The sequence below is a fragment of the Bombus affinis genome, chromosome 8, assembly GCF_024516045.1.
Source record: "Bombus affinis isolate iyBomAffi1 chromosome 8, iyBomAffi1.2, whole genome shotgun sequence".
Classification (NCBI taxonomy): domain Eukaryota; kingdom Metazoa; phylum Arthropoda; class Insecta; order Hymenoptera; family Apidae; genus Bombus; species Bombus affinis.
Window position 1 is genome coordinate 9,599,806 of NC_066351.1, and position 18,574 is coordinate 9,618,379.

An 18,574-nucleotide genomic window follows, 5' to 3' on the forward strand; every position below is an offset into this window, starting at 1 on the left:
AAAAGTTACAAATCTCGAAAGCGTCCCGTACGAAATACACGCTATCACGTACCACATCGAGAAGAGGATATAAATAAAAAGAAATTTTCTCGCGTTATTCGTTTTCCTAATTGGATCAGCGTAAATGGCGCTTTCGTTCCATAAGCAGCTGCAATGACCTAAATTCGACATTTAAACATTCGACTGCATCTCGGGTCCATTTAATCTCCGTATCACCCTTCTACTTAACGATCTCCGATAACGTCGGTATTAGTGAAACATTATATCTCTGATTTTAGTTGCGTCAAGCATCCTACGTAGCAAGACTTTTGCTCGAGGATCCGTGAGAGATGCTCGAAGCACCAAGATAACCGTCGAAGTTATTGTTAGCAGATAACGCGCCTCGGGCGCGAAGGAAGCAATGAAAATTTCGCGACGTGCTAATATCAAATAACATTGGAGGTATACTTTAATGAAAGATTCTACTACGAGATACTTACTCATGTCATTGTCCGCGTGATGGATAACGATCTTGATACTTTCTCCATCCACCAGGCTTCCTTGTCGAGCAAGCTCACGATCTTCGGCCGCGACTCTATTCACAGCCGACGGAGGTACTTTGGCAGCTCCTGAAGAACCCGAAGATGCCAATCCCTTTATCGCGTTTATATCCGGTCTGAAATCAAAACGTCACCAGTTGATTTTATATCGGAATACGGAAACATCGATGAGAAGTAAGAATGATGAAAAGGAGAACGTAGGAGTAAAAAAGGAATATTGGAATATCGAAGCTTAACTGTAACGAATCATGTACACCTACACAAAAGTTTTCATATTTTATACGAAGAGGAGACACATTTTGATTTATTTAATTCTTCGTTGAAATAAAAAGAACAAAACACTTTGGTTTATTCCATTAATTGAAAATGATACTTGATTGTTGAAAAATATGTTATGTGGGCCATGTAGACGTTTGTGCGTTTATGAAAGATTTAAATTTACAAGAACACGAATGTACATAATTTGCAAAAATGTATAAAACATCCAAAGTAAGGTACTTGCTGTAACATTTCAAGGATGAGGCGATTCTCTATTTACGTTCCATTTCTTTAATCCTATTTATAAAAACTGGAATTTCCATAAAAATTTGCCAGCTATCGATAATTCATTTTTATGTGAAGCGAAAACCGTACTACATACGAACGATATATTTTTTCGTATAACCTTCGCGTCAAATCCTAACAGTTTAAAAATCATACGATGAAAACGTTGGATGAAATATTTCGCAACGATGATTTCATCATGAAAAATATAAAGAATAACTTACTACTCGCGGATACATGTTTACGATATCGCAACTGTACGATGCAAAAATAGATCTCATTATTCGTTCGTTAAATCATAATGTTTTGCGGGATTTCAGTTTTGCTAAATTCCCGAATTCCGTCACGTTATTAGTGGAACCAGAACACAATGCAGAAACTTGCTAAATTCAGTTTCCAGGTTGTCTATTTCGTTTCGCTTCGATATCGATAATTAATCGTGCGTAGCATGAATCGATTAATTTGTGCAAATTGAGATGATTTGAAATTACGAGAACAATCGTGATTTGAGACAGTGCACCGTTTTCGCTGTCTCTTTGAACTGAATTTAATTGCGTTTATCTGTTGGTACGCGTTTCGTTCGTGTTTTCCGCGAAGAAAAATTGATTCCAAAATGGAAAGACAAAAATCTCAACCAGCACTCATTTAGAGAAAGAATAAATTTCTCTGCTCCTCTTTCTCTTAACGATATGTTTCTTTCGAAATCTGTAACAGAATTAATTACGAAATAATAGAAGTAAATTCTATAACGTTGAAATAGGAAGCGCAAGTTTATAAATACTACCAACCTATTAATTAATTCAGTTTCCCACAAAATTACGATCAAACGTTCTGGCCAGCTGAATCGAATGAAACCAGAGCCAGCACCGTTTCAACTAGTCGAAATACAGAAACAAATTCTATTCCCTGGTATTTCGTGTACCAAAACTCGGTAATTACGATCGAATCCTCTTACAATGCTGCTTCGTTTAGAAACATTTGAATTAGCAGAGAAAAACATACCGATTCGAGGTTGAGGGCGGAGGGCTCTTATATTCGTCATCTCCGTCTTTCTTTCTCCATTTCCACGCGAAATCCTAATTAATCTGCTCCTCGAGCGAAGCAACTAAAACGACCAGAATACTTTAGAACGCTTTCGCCACGGTCGGGAAGATCGAGTGGCTTAAGTAGGTTCATGCTCGAAAACCGCTGAATTAAGTGAAACACGGCATTCCGCGTGGTTTCTGCTCGACTTGCTCGTGATTTGAACAATCGGTACGACCGATTTGAATACATCCACGGGGAAAAAAGCCTGGGATGGTGATTAAGCGTCGTTGAAAAAAAGAAAAGAAAAAAGAGAAAAAGAAAAGAAAAAAGAAAAGTAAAAGTTGCCAGTTGCTGGATATACCGTCGTGAATTATCGTGGATCTTCCGGCATAATCACGCGAACTTTTCCAATAACCGAAAATTCAGTGGAAAAAACACAGTGAAATATTTTTCACAGCAGTTTTAATCGTTTCTGAAAACTTTGCCAGTCGGAACGGTCTGATATCTGGCCGTTGAAGCTCAAACTGTTTCTTTTTAAAGAACCATCGGTCAGTGATTTTAATCCCTGGTTCGGTTGCGATTGGCTGACCTTTACTTAACTCTTTGCCAGACCACCTTAATGGCTCTGCGCAACATTACATCACGACCTTGATATTGGATTCGAGATATCACAGTGCGCTGCAAGCAATTTCGTGAGAGCCTGGAGAGTTTCAAAAATATGGAAATTGACCTTTTAAGTAAAATTTGTTACACGTGTGGATTTTCTAATTACGATTAACTGTTATCGTCGATATTGTCGCGAATTTAAAAAATTGTTGATTTTATCGTGGTTATAAAATGTAAATTAATGATTATTTGAATCGTCCCAATGTCCTCGTATCTTATTAGTTTTTTACAAAATTCTAGAAGAATTTTAATGGCGTTATTATTTTTGTTCATTACCTTTTATTATTTTCTTTATTGTCTTCGTTTATTGCTTCGAATATATCATAGACTTATGTGGATTATGAGAAAATATATATTATTAGCCGATTAATTGTCCAACAAATGTACCGTTTATCGATTAATTTTAAGAATTAGACATTTTAATCGGTAGCTTCTTTTGCTTTCATCGTGCCTATCTTTCGTTGTTGCGGACGAAGCTGCGATGATAGTGTAAGAAATATTTTGATAACTGGTGAATTCATCGAGTCCAGTGTAATTCGTATGTTCTTTCCATTCGATCCATCGTTCGGATACATTTGTGAATAGTAAAATAGAACATTGTCGTTTATTTGAAGAAATAAAAACTATATTCTGATCCGCGGATAAAAATCGAGACAAAATCGGTGATTGAAGCATTACGGTGTGTCGGAACGATTAGAAATACAAAAACGGAGGTAAAATACCGTCGATGTTTCATCCTTTTGTTCTTTCCCTATCCCTCTCTTCTTTCACCTTCGTCGACGGAGCTTTTTGTTACTTGCGCATGTATTAAATGCGTTTTTACGAAAAGATAGTTAATTGGAGCGATATATCAACTTCGATCCAAACAATATCTCTTGATATTCTACGTTATATCTACAATTACACGTATATGAATCAGTATCAAATACCATGAAAATTGATAATTTTCAATGTAATTACGTCCAGCAAATAAATAGGCAATTCTGATTTTGAAATCGTCGAAAACAAAACGTGTGTTTCCCTCTGAATGTCGCAGTATAAACACGGAACACCGTCTAATCTACTTTCGAGATCGTATTAACTTCCCGAAAACGAAGGAACACCTTCGTCTTCGAGGAGAATGCAATTGCCGGCGTAATTCGTATGTACGCAAACCTAATGAAATTCGAGAAACAGTCTCGTCCCGGATATTAATAACAAGCCAGTTGGCGGGGACACGGTTGAGAATTCGCGGAAATTCGGATGGATGCGCGGAACTACGATTACTCGTGTACAGGAGAAACGAGGCTGCAGCCGAAGCAGGACGTGTTCGCGGGAGATTGCATAAGTGTGGCATTAATTATTTCTGTAGTGGCGGGAACGTGGTGTTTGCGATCTACTCGACTTTTTGCTGCTTCCGCGCCCAGCCCTGCACTTACGAGGGCAGGAAAGGGCGGAAATGCCGGCAATTTCCCACTCACGGACGGGATCTCCGGGAATTACACCGCTTTTTAACGCTTTAATCGTCCAACGTCTTGCCTTGCTTCTTATTTTCCTCTTGGAAAAACAATTACGAGATACGGGTTTGTACAGCGTCTTCAGGCGCAACGTGTACTCTACTGCTGATTCTAAAATGGAATATAAACTGCGGACGAAGAGGAAATTTGTACGGTGGAACCTCGATTATCCGAATCTCTGTTATCCGAATTCTCTATTATCCGAATCCTCTGTTATCCGTACGTTTCATTATCCGAGCACGTTTCCCATGTGGAAAGTTCAATTCTCTACAAGAATTTTTGTTAACTACCAAGGAAAGAGAGATACAATTTCACAAGCAATTAAAAGTATCGCTGTTATATGGTGGCATCTGCTTGGGTGACCATTAAATGTGTGATACGAAAAAGAGCATGGAAAAAACCGGCGAACTACATCGAAGAGACACCACGCAGGAGGAAGTGAAAGATATTATTACAAGTGCAGGAGAAACTCCTTCTGCGTTGTTGCAGAAACGCTCCTTCAGAATTCGCGATAACGCCGATATGATTGAATGATTTCAACGTGCTGAATCGTTCTTCGATTGATCGTGACGTTGACTAATGTTATGTGTGCTTGGAATAACGGATTGGTACATGAATATAATGCGGTAATGATGACATCCTTCAACATTTCCAAGTATTCCGAGGCTTTGGAAATAGAGTCAAGATGGTAAGAGGCACGAAAAGAATGTAATCTTATCGAATTAAATCTTCTCAAAATGTTGTGCGATTCAGCAGCTAAAAAGATTCGGAATTCATAAGTCTTTAGCATATTTTATTTCATTATTTATGCTTTTTTTTAAATACGTGCGTGAAGATGAACATCAGGGGAGCAACTGTTATTCGAAAATTCTCTTATACTGAAATTAATTCGGATAATTGCAATACCATTGTAGTACCGAGGCTTTTTAGAAGCAGTTACACGTATTCTTTGGTATAATATAAATTATTAATAAAGAAGAACGAATTTAAGTTTTACCCTCGAATTGCAAGTCATTACAATATAAGAAATTTCCTCCATTTTGTGTCGTCGCTCTTTCAGAACATAATTTGGTATTCTTTGCTCGTTTCGGGAAAGAACAAGATTACAAACTTTAGATTTGTTCGCGGAATCTTCTCTGTTTTCGAATGAAACAGGAAAAAACGAAATACCTTTTTATAAAGACATTTCAGATCCGTAGCATCCAAAGTACCTTTCTGGAACATGTCCTTTCGGATAGGTTTTTCCTCGGAATCTTCTAACGTCCTGATATGTAGTACGAAGAAATTTATACGTTAAAATCTCTAAATCTGCAAGTATCAACTCTGAATATTTTGTAAAAATACACAAGACATCTGTATTACGAGGATATGAAAACATATAAATACGAATATCTAAAGGAGCCAATAAAGAAAAACAGGAATAGTTCGGGAATATCATAAAGACATACGTCTAACATAAATTTGAAATGTGCATCGAATACGAACGGTCGATAAGCCGTACAAAAATGAAACGTACTTTTCCATGTTATTCGACAGAAGATACGAGAATTTTACGAACCACAAGGAAATTCAACCGTACGTTATAAACGTCCAACATATAATAACATGGATAACGATAAATGCACAATGTTCATCGAGAATTAATAAATTCAAACTATTCAAAGTACAATCATAAAATGTTATTCGATTCAAAGTAAAATTCAGTTCCCTCTGAGTTGCTATTCCTTGAAAGTAGGTCTCTTATCTTCTTTCTTCAAAGAGAAAATATTTCGTTTGTAGGGAGGAAGTCTCCGAGGACTTAGAAAAGAAGCTGAACCTGAACACTGAACACATGACTGCACGACGCGAAAGTTTCTGTTTCGCCGTACACAAACAGAAAGAAGGGCAGAAGTAACTACATTACGGGCATTTTGTAATACAGTATCTGTTGTTACGTGTATTTGAACAGAGACGAGTATCAGAAATTTCGAGAAACAGATTAATAAAAATAACATGGAATTAGGAACGATCCGTTAGTTCTCGTGTTTATCCCGAAACACAAAGAAATTTACATTGTGTCTATTATCACAAGGCAAATGAGTCGAGAACAATCTTTCACAAATAATTAAAATCGAAGGAAATATCAATTGAAATTCAGTTTTCACATATTCTATGCTCGTGTACGTACGTATGTAGATCGTCTCCAAAGATTATATATAATATTCATTTTTTAAATATTTCAATTATATTATTGATAAAATTAAGTGGCAATAAATGGCATGTTGATGATGAGAGAGATTGCAAAGGATTTTTGCAAAGAAAACGATAACAGTTTGGAAATATTTGGAGAAACCAGAAGAAAAGAATATCTACTTTTAGAGATTTTTCGATATATAAATTTTTTAAATCAGATATATAAATATATAGGTCATTCTGCGTGATCAGAAGAGTATAAACAACTGCTTTTAAATTCATTTAATGTCGTTCCTTTTCCAGTGAATTAAATTACTTAAAACTGATTCTGCGACCTTCCTTATTTTTCTCCTTACTCCTCAAACACGAAGCTTTTCTATCACTAGTTTTTTCAATATACCGAACTATTAAAAAGATAAAAGAGAAGTAAATTGCACATTTAATGACGGTAATCCATGAATCGATTGATAACGAAATCCGATAAAACCAAAAGCATTGATATACATAGATAGTGATAATTAATTAGTCAGTGGAGTATATAAAGCGAATCTGAAATGTTGGCCAGACAAGTCGTGTGTACGGTAACCCAGAGTTTGGATATTTGGAGCGTTTTTCTCTCCCAAACGCAAAATGAAAGGTAAGCGAGTTACTTTAGTGGATAGCTACGAATACGTTATTCGGTGAAATGTCAATGAGAATTAGAAACTGGAATTTCAGTTGTTTATATTAAATCTGAAATATATAGAATCTTGGTCATTGCTTTCTTTTCATATCGTATATATTCCACGCTATGCTAAAACGAGTACGTAGCACAATTGAATCGTGAAATCTCCGTTATCTGAACTAATAGGTAGACAAAATTCCTCGATCATTCTGCTCGATTATTCCAATTTTTATGAAGTTCAAAATCTTAGCCGAAATATTGCTTCGAAAGTGGATTGAACCTCGTAGAGAAATGATTCTGACAGACCTGTTCTTGTCCTTTTTAGCCCTGGTTTTCGTTGTTCTTGTGGCTTTCCTGATTTACGTAAACTGTAAGAGTCAACAGAGTCTAGACGCTTATATAGAAGATTGCGATTTTGTAACCGAGAACCAGCCGATGATTGCTCATAGATGCAATTGCAGCAGTTTTATCATTTGTACGGTGAATCCGCCAGTTCTCATGCCGTGTCCAGTCGGCCTGCACTTCAATCAAAAGATACAAGTTTGCGATTACAAATTGAACGCGAATTGCGTTCCCGAAGCAGGATGTCCACCTTCGTAACTATCAACCTGTTAGTTTTACGAATTCTATTTATTCTATTTGTCTCTATATAGGGATATCTTTCGTAGTCATTGAACTGTTCATTTGGAGTTTCGAGAACTGTAATTATAAACGCTGATCCACCTTTTTCAAACTATGTATTACATGTCTAAAATACGAAGTACACGTATAAATACGTAAAAACAGACAATCTTATTTTATATTTGCCTTTCATTCATTGGCCAATATCGAAACGATGCGATGATCGAGAAACGATAACGTGAAATATTTTAAGAAACACTTGTGAGGAGATTAAACTTTATTTACAGTAACTGGCATTAACATTCGAACATCGTACCTTCCAAGATATTTCTATTACATATGTATTTTTTACGATAGCATTCATCGCTTCGTTATCTTCTGATTCACTGGAACGAATATTCATACTTGGTATATATTATATTTCGTGTATATACTGCACATGATTTTTCAACTAACGAACGTGAAATTCAATGTGCTGAACTTTTTGTATAAAAACCAATATATTCTTTAACGAAATATTATAATGTTGCGTATAACGAATATCTATGTTGTAGTGTATTTATTATCAAGTATGATCAATATATTGTCAAGCGCATACTTTCTAAAATATAACAACGTTTCAAAGTATCTAAATAGTTCTAGTCAGGATAGAGGATATTTTACAAACTTTATAATGCTTGAAATTAATCTATCGATAATCCTTGGCATAAATTAGAAATTCGAAACTCGTTTCCAACAGTTAGAATAGCTGAAGGATAGCCCGTTATTATCCCGAAATTTATTCCCTATAAAATTATTCCAGGGAAGCCACTTAATTTGTGCAGGGAAGCATTATTAAATAGATAATATAATACTCACAGTTGAGAGCCCCTTCGTCTGGTACGACGTTCTTCGTCAGGGCCTAAAACAGACGGAGGCACCACCTTTGGCGAAACCACTGCCACAGAAGATGCTTCCAAGTTCATCATACTCTCATCTTCAGCTCCGACTTCATAGGGCATCACCGGCTTCACTGCCCGAAACGATGATCTACGAGCTGTCGGTCTTTCCTCTGGTTTCCTGCCACCTGGGAGAAAGAAATTTTCATTCGTACGACCGTCTTTATATGTTCATTTAATAACAGCAGTATTATTCTACGGATATATTAAAGTTATCAGAGTTAAGCTACAGCGGCGGCGAATAAAAATTCAGATAAAATTTAATATTATGATATTTCCGAGATAGAATTAAATTCCATAAATGCCTTAAATACCCTAAGATTAAGTAACCTAATTCAAATGTAATCCAAACTGTCGTGGTCTCTTATGGCCCAAAGGTATTACTCAAGGGTTAATCCCTCGTGTTTAGTATGTCAGAAACAACTTTCGAGTTATTAATAATTTAAAACACTTTTTGCTATGTTCAAACGCTCATCGTTCAAACCAGTTTGGTATTTTATTGCAAGAAAAGCTCCTGTTTTTAATAATAAACAAATTTTAAGTTACTTTTACCTATAGTTAATTATGAACAATTTATTCGTTCGGTTTGTTTAATTATTTCAGAAAATTCTGGAACTATGCCCCATGGATATAGCCGTGTAATCGTACTGTTGACTTTTAACCGCTATGATGGATCAAGCATCTTCATTACGTAAAAAGAAAGAAATAAGTTCAAGGATGAGAAAATTATAGAGGTATTTTTAGCAACTTTATATCCTGACACGCATACTGTCGTTCAAGGATCGAATGAGTAATTTTCGCAATTACGATCGAATCTCCTTAACCCGCTTCTGTAAAGGATTTAAACCGAATTAAAGCCTCAAATACCGCGTAACAAGCGCGTAAATTAATTAGAACGATGTTCACCTCGTTACAAAGTATTTCGACCATTAGAGATTAAAGTTTGAGTTAGAGATCCGACCAAAATTAAACGAAGTTAGGCCCGGGCCAGCTTGTGGACATAGATGTGACTAACTAGGAGCCACGCTTCCTGAAGGCAGTTAAACTCGATTACATGTCCACGAGACTTTCGTCCGGTCTCGTAAGGATCGCAAAAGGCACCGCTGAGATAATCGAATGGTCTGTCCTTTTGTAACTATCCTACGGCGATCCCTGCGGTCGGTCACAGGATGACATACTCTTATGTCTAGCCACCATGACAAATATCACGTCTGGGAACAATTTAAACACATTAACTTGGTCGGACCACGTTCGTATATTTTATATATATATATATATACATATAAATGGAAGTAAGGTAAGGCAAAAAGAAACGATAAATTCGAGACAATGAATAAATTGGAGATTCGGTAACAAAGATATCCATTATTATCTGGTATCTTATAATGCAAATGTTTCGATTGTGTATCAATGTTTCGCAATGTAAATTTGCTTCCACTTTGGTATGCTCTTATTTCGTTCCTTCTTATCGTTGATCTGAATTCAAGTATAGAATAATATTACATTATATATATTTTGTAATTTCTGGTATTAGTATTTAATTTAAGATGTTAATCATATAATGAATTCTCCACTCAGAGGCACTCTACTTTCTCGTGCGTCATTTTATTTCTATTTGAAGCAAATTACATTATATTTACACGGACTAAAATCATCTAATTAAAATTAATTTATCCTTGTTAATTTCTTAGTTTCGATTACTATAAAAGTTTAGAAAACGACTTAATATTGACAGGTTAATTAAAAGCTTTCTAAAATATTCGAAAATTAATGTTTCAAAAATAAATCCTTTAATATTCTGAATGATTTTCATGATTGATTACGCTGTACGTGACTATTCACCGCCATTTTCAATATATCTGCTCAGTACGTTAACATCAAACGGTATTAGTATTTAAATACACGAGATACGAACGTCAAAGAGACAATTATCGAATTTTCATACTTCGTTTCACTAAATTTAATTTCATCGCGATCGTTGTTCCATTAAAATGACAAAGATGCAGCGCACGCAACGCGGTTAATAATCGGCATTCACTGAGTGCGTTATATCATAATGGAAAACTGCAATTTATCAACTACTTACATATGACGCCCTTTAATTAAAACAAGAATTAATTAATGCAGCCGCCGTGTCATAAATTTTCCCCAGCTTCATAATATCAAATACGTGGTGAAAAATTACGTTAATATACTTAATTACTAAATCGGCATGCATCCCCTTCCTGCTTTCGAATATTCTGCAGTTGACGAGATCGAAATTTTATTATTGCACGTTGCAGCCGTGACAACATTTGTTTCGTAAATTGTACAAAGTTCGAAAATTGTAGAAATCAGAAATTGATGTTTTCTAAGTAATTTCATTGCAATAATATTGCATAATATTGCGTAATATCGCGTAATACAGTCCCTCTTTGCCTAATGAATGTTTAATCGTAAAAAATATCGTAAATTGTCAGAGCTTACGCATAGCCGAATATCTAGATTTTAAAAAACCGCAGAAGAAAATCAATCACACAGAAGAATCTGATAGCACAACGTCGATTACTTCAAAAGAAATTTAAGAAATTCTATAGAGTACGATCAATGATTTTCGTAGATTCTGAGAAAATATATAATAACAATGAGATATTTAAATACGTTAAATACGCTATACTTAAATACGTTGTAATGGTTTTGTAGAACACTGCATGAAGCATGATGTGAAACTTTCAAGAATGATATCGTGGAGAACATTTTTATACGCTTTTCCCATATGTGATGCCGCTTGAAAATTGCATAGCCACACGTCTATAGTTTTCAACACGATCGTTATTACTTGTCAGGTACATGTAACATATCGATTCCCGTGGGGAGAGTGACGTCACACATGCGTGACGATAGTAATTTTTCATTTTATAACCACATAAATAAAAGAAGTTTATTAATTACAGACGAATGGCATGTACGTGCAATAAAACCTCCATAATCTTAACGCCTACTATTCTAAACGTTCCACGGTCCTCTGTTAATATTTAATATGAAACTGGTAGCAGATGCGCTAATACTTTGTGTGCGACAGTACCAAAAAAGAGAGTGATAGTATTAGCTGTCCAAAATGAAACAAAAAATGCTTTATTCAGCTTTAGAAATTAAAAAAAAAAAAAAAAAAGGAAAAACGGAAAAATGACACAAAATGAAAAAGTGTATACAAAGTCGGATTTGTCCCGCGTCCTGCTTACTACCAACGATATACGAAAGATGTACATTTACGTGTGCCGACGATAATGTGTTGATACAACACGATTTACCTTGCGCTGAGATCGACGCTCTTTGTTGAGCTGCTGCGATGGCCATGGCGTTAAGTCCACCGGCTCCTGGTGTGGCATACACGTCGTAGGCTGATGCCCGTCTCGGTAGTTGCACAGGAAGCCCTAAACCAGGTTCCGGATGAGCGTGTTGTCCTCCACCCCCAGACATAGCCGCCACGTTCTTCATTTCGTCGTCGTAAGATCTTTGCCTGGTCATTCTACGAACTGTACTACTTGGACGACGTACATGCCTTCGACGTTCTTCCTCCTCGTCCGGATTCAATATATCCGGTGGCTCCCCTAATGGAACACGAAAGATCGTTATGGTTTTGTGGAAGTCACGTTTCACAGCGAAATGTTCAGACAAGATATAGAACATAATCGTTTTAGGAAATTTAGCAGGACAGATGTTTTGGATATGTTCAGGTCGCGATTGCAAATAACGATTTCTAAGTCTTGCGAATAGAAACATTAAAAATAGTATCGTACAAAGACACATAGAATATTAACACGAGATATGTCTGAGTTATCATCTCACAAATTATTTCCAGAACGAGCATCAAATTAATACTTCTACCATTTGACATAGTATAAAATTAATGAAACTTTTTCTCATAAACGTTAATATTATCGTTTTAACAACAACATATTTCGTAGCAAACAATTTAATAATCGTGCCCAGAACAATAATTACTACGCTTTTATTTACTAATGAAGAGTTTCTAATAAAGTGTATATATAACGTTTATAAAAAATATATAAAAAAAGATATAACGTATATATAAAATTTATTATTTCAAATACGAATATGAATCGTATACTTCATAAGATATCTGCTATTATCATCAGTAACATTGAATGAAACGTATCGTTGTTACATTCCACGCGATATTCAATGTCCTACGTAAATTTATTTGTTTAAGAAAAGGAAAAAGAGGAAACAACGCGACTAAGAATTAATTCAATTTGTCTATAAAAAGCTTCAATATCCCTTTATATTTCTACGAGTTCCATATAAACCTATGTTTCGCTATTCTATAATAGAAAGATAAAGATTCCTTGAAAGAAGACTTCAGAAAATAACATTTCCTAAAATTGGATCACCTGCAGCTGGAAATAGCTATTCCGCGTTTATTTCGAAAAGAAGAGAAACGACTGGCTGAGGAGAACATGGTTACAAAGAGTAAAAAGAAGAAGAGAAAAGAACAGAGAAAAGAAGAAAAGAAAGGAATTTAAATCGTGAACAAAGATTCTTACCGCCGACGGAAGATGCTACGACAGCGACCCTCTGGGGACTGGTGGCCCTACCCCTATCGACCTGGTGACGATCCGGCGAGGTCGCCCTAGACCTGATGTTGCGATCCAGGTCCCTTTCCCATCTCAGCTCGTCGCGGCGTTCTCCTGCAACCTTTCGAAACTATAACATTACGACACACAGATTAGAGTTTCACAGGGAGTGACACCATTGCGTGAAGGAGTTATGACTGTTGGCGTGACAGTGCTCACATCGGGGAGTGTATCGTACACTGATACGAGAAGCTATGAGTACGCGGGGAACTGATATGTCTGGAAAATATTGAATGATGAACTAGTTACGACTGCGTTCATACGATTACTCTATTTCTTTTCTCAGTTCTGTCTCTACTTTCTTCGCTTTCTTATCGTTTGTTTTTATTCTCGAGATACGCTTTCCAAATTTAATCGATATTTGACAGCGATCATGAGACGATTTATCGTTCAAATGTAACTGTAATTTTAATTTTCTTTGAATTTTCACGAAACTAAAATTATATTCATTTTTCTTAACGAACAACCACTTAATGACATTTTTAATGAAAAGGGGAAAAAGATAACTGCTGATAGACATAAATCCCTTAATTCGAAACTATTATTTCGTTTGGAAAATTAATTAACTTCTTTATTGTACTCTTTCATAAATCATTAAGAACAATCAATAATATTACGCTATCGACAAGTATTGTACAATTAACGCATTCGTACCATACGGTGCAAGTACGCAATAACAAAAAAATTATTGGAAAATTTATTGATTTCTATTGTATCACAAGCCTCATTAGCGACAAAGCTAGCAGCGTTTCGATTGGTCTTGTATAAAAACTTCGTAAGTTCTTAAGGATACGAACAATTATGAAAAGTTATGGAAATCCATGTAAAATATATTACCATAATTTAATTTCTTAAACTCGCTTGTAAAATTAAATCGTATTACTATCGCATACCTATCATTGGCTGAAAAAGTTTCGAGATACTGTTAATACTATCGATATCTATTTTTCCTAGCGCTAATAAAATAATTCTAACGAATATATTAAAAATATAATAAGGCCAAAAATATAATCGGCAATATTTGAAGCACGAAACTGGAGTGGAAAAAAAGAAGTAAGAGTAATTAAGGTGGAAATAGGTCATTCACTGTCAGACACAGTTTGCATCCAATATGATAGAAACCACATTTCTATAATTTCTCATTAAAAAATTACTTCTCTTCAAAAATATACAGATCAATAACACATTTTTAGAGGCATATCATTTTTTACAATTTTTTTTTTAACTTTTTATTATTTATACGAGACTAATGAATACGTTCTTGTAATTATACTATGAATAATTTTGTTACTCTATACAAAAGCTTAAATAATAAATTCCGTAAATTGCAATACGTTCTCTTTTTCATGCAAATTGTCTAATAAATAAGTATCTCGAAAATGAGCTGGATTTATTATTCAAAGGAAATCACGATTTTCATTAAATGCTGGACAATAAACTAACGAAGATATGTACCGATCCATTTCATATCCCATAAAAAAAAACTTGTAAGGAATGGAATTTTCACTTCGAGAAAAAGTTAAGCAGTAACTGAACTTTCTAGACCAAATTACTTCCAAGTTTATTTCTACCCTTGTCATATAAACTTCAGTAATTGAAAATTATCTCCATTTATTCCTTTCGTATTTTCTACAAAGAAAATAATTCGAGTTTAACTGCTATTATACTAGTAACTACTTTGTACTAGCAACTACCTATACTGGTATACTACTTTCACAAGATTTCTTAAATATTTTCTATACGGAGCTTTCATTTGGAAGATTTCCACCTAATTATCTCGAAGGCAATGCATTTTCAGGGAAAGTATCGAATGCAAAAATCTCATGGTTTCGAGGGAACAATGCAATTTGTGCTATTTGTCTGTGACTGGTTGGTCTTTACCAAGATTATTTGAAGATCGATTTCCATTTCAAATAGAAACTTGTACATTGTCATTTGCAGAATCCTATCCTACGAGAGAAAAAAGGAAACTTTGTGTTTAACGTTTTTTTTTTTTTTTTTATCAGACTTCAATTTAGAAAGACGTTTCATAAAATAACAATTTTTTTATATTCACAACTCATAAATTAGAGGATGGAGAACTATGAGATACGAACTATGCTTACTTAATTCTTTTGCAATGATTACATAATAAGGTGAAATGAAAATTCCACTTTTTTATACGATCTTCCAATTACTATCGCAATTTTTCACATCTTTTATGCCGCTACACGAAAAATAATCAAATCTAGTTTTATATGATCTCTACTTCTCGCTTTAAATTTATCAAACGTGTTCAAAATGCTTCAGGAGTAAAAATACGTAGAAACAATTTTTTATCGCGAAAGGAAGACAGGATACAACTATGACGTATGTACAAGCCGATCAGCTATTTATCTCGGGCGGATTTATTATTCGCGTTTCAGACTTTGCGTTTATCACGCATCGAATCCCGGTAACCAGATCCCATAAACAATACCCGGTAACGGCTGCAGGATCTTTCCTAGCTGTTCGAACTCTTCAAATTTGTAACTTGTTGTCAGGAAACGTCAGTTAGGGGAGACAATTACTGACGTTGCCATGGCGAGATTGAAAGGCTCGGTGGAAAAGGGAGAGCCGTGGAGCGAGGAGAAAATATAGGAAATCCGTTTCCCAACGGCGATGCCGATGTCACCATATCGGAACAAGTGCACGTGCACACAGCCGTTTTACGAAGTCGAAGAGACGTCGTTATTTACGACGAGCTTTATCTGATTCCTACGTTTGACACCGATTTATCCAAAGAATTATTATTCATGTTTCTCCAATTAATTATCTATGGCATCTCTCCTGAAACTGGTCTGTCGAATCGATTTTCGGATTTCGGGGCCGAAGCTACGAGCTGACGACCGGCTGTTCCAATTCGAGGCGTAATCGAGGAAATTGCGTCAAATTTTAACGGAATCGCGGGATCTAATTTTCAGATTCCCCTCGCTAACGCCGGTCGTTCGACGCCGGTACTTCAGCCCCGATAAATTTGTCGCGAACTGTTACGCCGGGGTTCGTGTGTGCTTCGCGTGCTTACGTCACCAACCTGTTTCGGTCGAGGATACGCCACTATACATTATTCATAAGTTTGGTAAACCGTTAATTTGTGAACTAACGATCCTGTGCATTCTTTATCCGCGGCTGCAACCGATGTACCTACTTCTCAACAAATCTACTTTAATTGATTGCGCAATAAATTACGGCAGAGAGAGGCTGTTCCGATTCATCGAATAATGTTAGGTTCTTCGGAAAAATCGTAGCTTTTCTGACCATTCGGATATTACGTTCTGATTTATTTTTCGCTGGTACGAAAGAGGATTGGGTCTTTAACCAAACAACGCGAGAGCAAAATGTGTTGGGCCTTAAATCGACTGTGTAATACTTCGTTTCATTATACAAGTATATAACTGTGCGTACAAATGAAATTTGGCGGAAGTTTACTTTAATAAAAATAATCTTTTTACAGAATCTACTAGTCGTATCCTTTCGACCGACTTTCGCACGCAAGATAACCGATCCTGTCGATTATCCTTCTTTTTCAAATACGCGTGTACTTGACAAGCTTTTAAACTCGATTTTTTCGAAGACAAAGCCTCCAATGGAATCCTGTGGATTTTGATTTTCATCTTATATCAACTATCAAGTCTCCCTGACCTTCTTCATGAATTTAGGACCGCGTATATAAATTTATAGAATTTATTACAAAGCACGAAGGAAAACTTGAGATCACTACGAGAGAATTAGCTGAAGCTAATGCTCGGAGGATTTCGTTCTACAAAAGGCTACAAAGGGTTTAGCCATTTCAAGAACGAAACTCAAAGGAGTTCTAGGCGCGATTGCGTGGGAAACGCGAATCGAAAATTGGAGAAATGAGTAAGGAAATAGAAAAATGTATTTCGTACTAATTCTCTTGTTACAAGGGGATTGAATTCGGTCTCTTTGTTATTGGCAACCGCTAATTTCCGGCTGTGTACCGAGCAAAGATTTAAAGAGGCAGAACCTGCGATTCGCGACCTCTTTTCACTTTCTTGTTCCCTTTTTTCGACCGATTTCCGGATTTACCGTAACCCGACGCTCTCAATCCCTAGCCTGCCATCCCCTCCTCGCGTGGCCTCGTCCCTGATTTCAATTTCATTCCACTTTCTTTCGTTTCCGCAGTCGTTTCCAATGAAATGAGATTCTGCCGATTCTTCTCTCGGCTGACAAAAACGATTTCCAATAAATTCTTAGGATCGAAAGCGCCACTGTTCTCTTATTCTTAGCTCCTCCCTCTCCCTTTTTCTCTTTTTCTCAATTTGCACACTTCGTATGGATCCCTTATTGCCTGCGTTCCTCTATCCGATGAACACTTATAGATTGCATTATGATTGCTATGAATGAAGCCATTAATTGCCAGTTTTCCTTTGCAAATTCTTATACAAACGTACAGGTCGCAATGAGATTTTTAGAAGCGCGTGCTACGAAATTTTGATTTTCGATTTTCCTTTAATTTTTTTATTTCAGCCTCACTTTGAAACTAAAAAGAGATATTTTGACATAAAATACTATATATGTATAGCGGCTATGTTGCAATAGTAACGGGACAAAATGTAAATGTAAAATGTAAAGGAATCCGATAAATTGTTTCATGTTCAAATATCTTTGAACTAACGACTTTCCCAAAGTAATACTTCCAAAGAAACAGGAGATAAAAGTACTAACTCGATAATACGTTTGGTTGCATTCGCGAACTGCATACGTGCTCAAAAATATATAATAATAACATAGAAGGAATATACCACTTAAAATTATTCGATTCCATCTCGTTGTTTTCCTCTGAACTTTGACCCACTTTAACAATGCAGATAGCATCTAACTGTTAAAGTTTCGTGAAACGCTCTATAAAGAAATTGGTACCCGAATGAAGATTAAAAAAGCAAGGGAACTATCTTATACCAACGAACAGTGTTGTTCGATTAAAATCGTTAAAACGTTGTGCCTATTTTAGAAATTTCTAGCAAGATAGTTTATTGTACTTGTGTTTAATTATCGACAGGCATTTACATTATTAGATAAATTGTCGTTTTCAAAAATTTCGTGAACACTACAATTGCTAGCAAAAAAAGTCCAGCAGACCGCGTGCTAATTCTGTAATTTCAACTTCAGTGTCAACATTCGAAACGTAATTACTAACGTCGACACGCTCATTTAATAATTCTTCGTAAATACGCTTCTGCCAACGACAGCACTCACATAATTAACTAACGTAGTTAAATATTATCAAGTC

At 35.8% G+C, this 18,574-nt stretch overlaps 2 protein-coding genes and 2 long non-coding RNA genes across 13 annotated transcripts in view; 3 read left to right on the forward strand and 1 right to left on the reverse strand.

Moving 5' to 3' along the window:
- The window catches only part of LOC126919575 (uncharacterized), a 60,906-nt gene extending 51,621 nt beyond the window's left edge, over positions 1-9,285 (forward strand). The window contains exon 3 of the long non-coding RNA XR_007711708.1: positions 9,269-9,285. This is a non-coding gene — a long non-coding RNA (uncharacterized LOC126919575). The remainder of the gene's footprint in view (positions 1-9,268) is intronic.
- The window catches only part of LOC126919669 (uncharacterized), a 228,657-nt gene that overhangs the window by 172,207 nt on the left and 37,876 nt on the right, over positions 1-18,574 (forward strand). The window lies entirely within an intron of this gene.
- The window catches only part of LOC126919547 (regulating synaptic membrane exocytosis protein 1), a 151,740-nt gene that overhangs the window by 44,689 nt on the left and 88,477 nt on the right, over positions 1-18,574 (reverse strand). For 8 of the 9 annotated variants that reach the window (XR_007711691.1, XR_007711692.1, XM_050728913.1 and 5 more), the window contains 4 exons: positions 13,213-13,372; positions 11,956-12,255; positions 8,586-8,793; positions 480-655 (listed from right to left, as the gene is read on the reverse strand). Coding sequence is in view for 7 of the 9 variants with exons in the window: in XM_050728913.1 (XP_050584870.1) it covers positions 480-655; positions 8,586-8,793; positions 11,956-12,255; positions 13,213-13,372 (844 nt within the window). In the remaining 2 variants the exon portion in view is untranslated. The remainder of the gene's footprint in view (positions 1-479; positions 656-8,585; positions 8,794-11,955; positions 12,256-13,212; positions 13,373-18,574) is intronic. The other variant, XM_050728915.1, reaches the window with a different exon arrangement.
- On the forward strand, positions 3,002-9,210 carry LOC126919574 (uncharacterized). 2 transcript variants are annotated; one of them, XR_007711706.1, is made up of 3 exons: positions 3,015-4,958; positions 6,050-7,079; positions 8,588-9,210. It is a non-coding gene; the product is annotated as an uncharacterized LOC126919574 (long non-coding RNA). The 2 variants fall into 2 exon arrangements; XR_007711705.1 differs by having other exon boundaries at positions 3,002-7,079.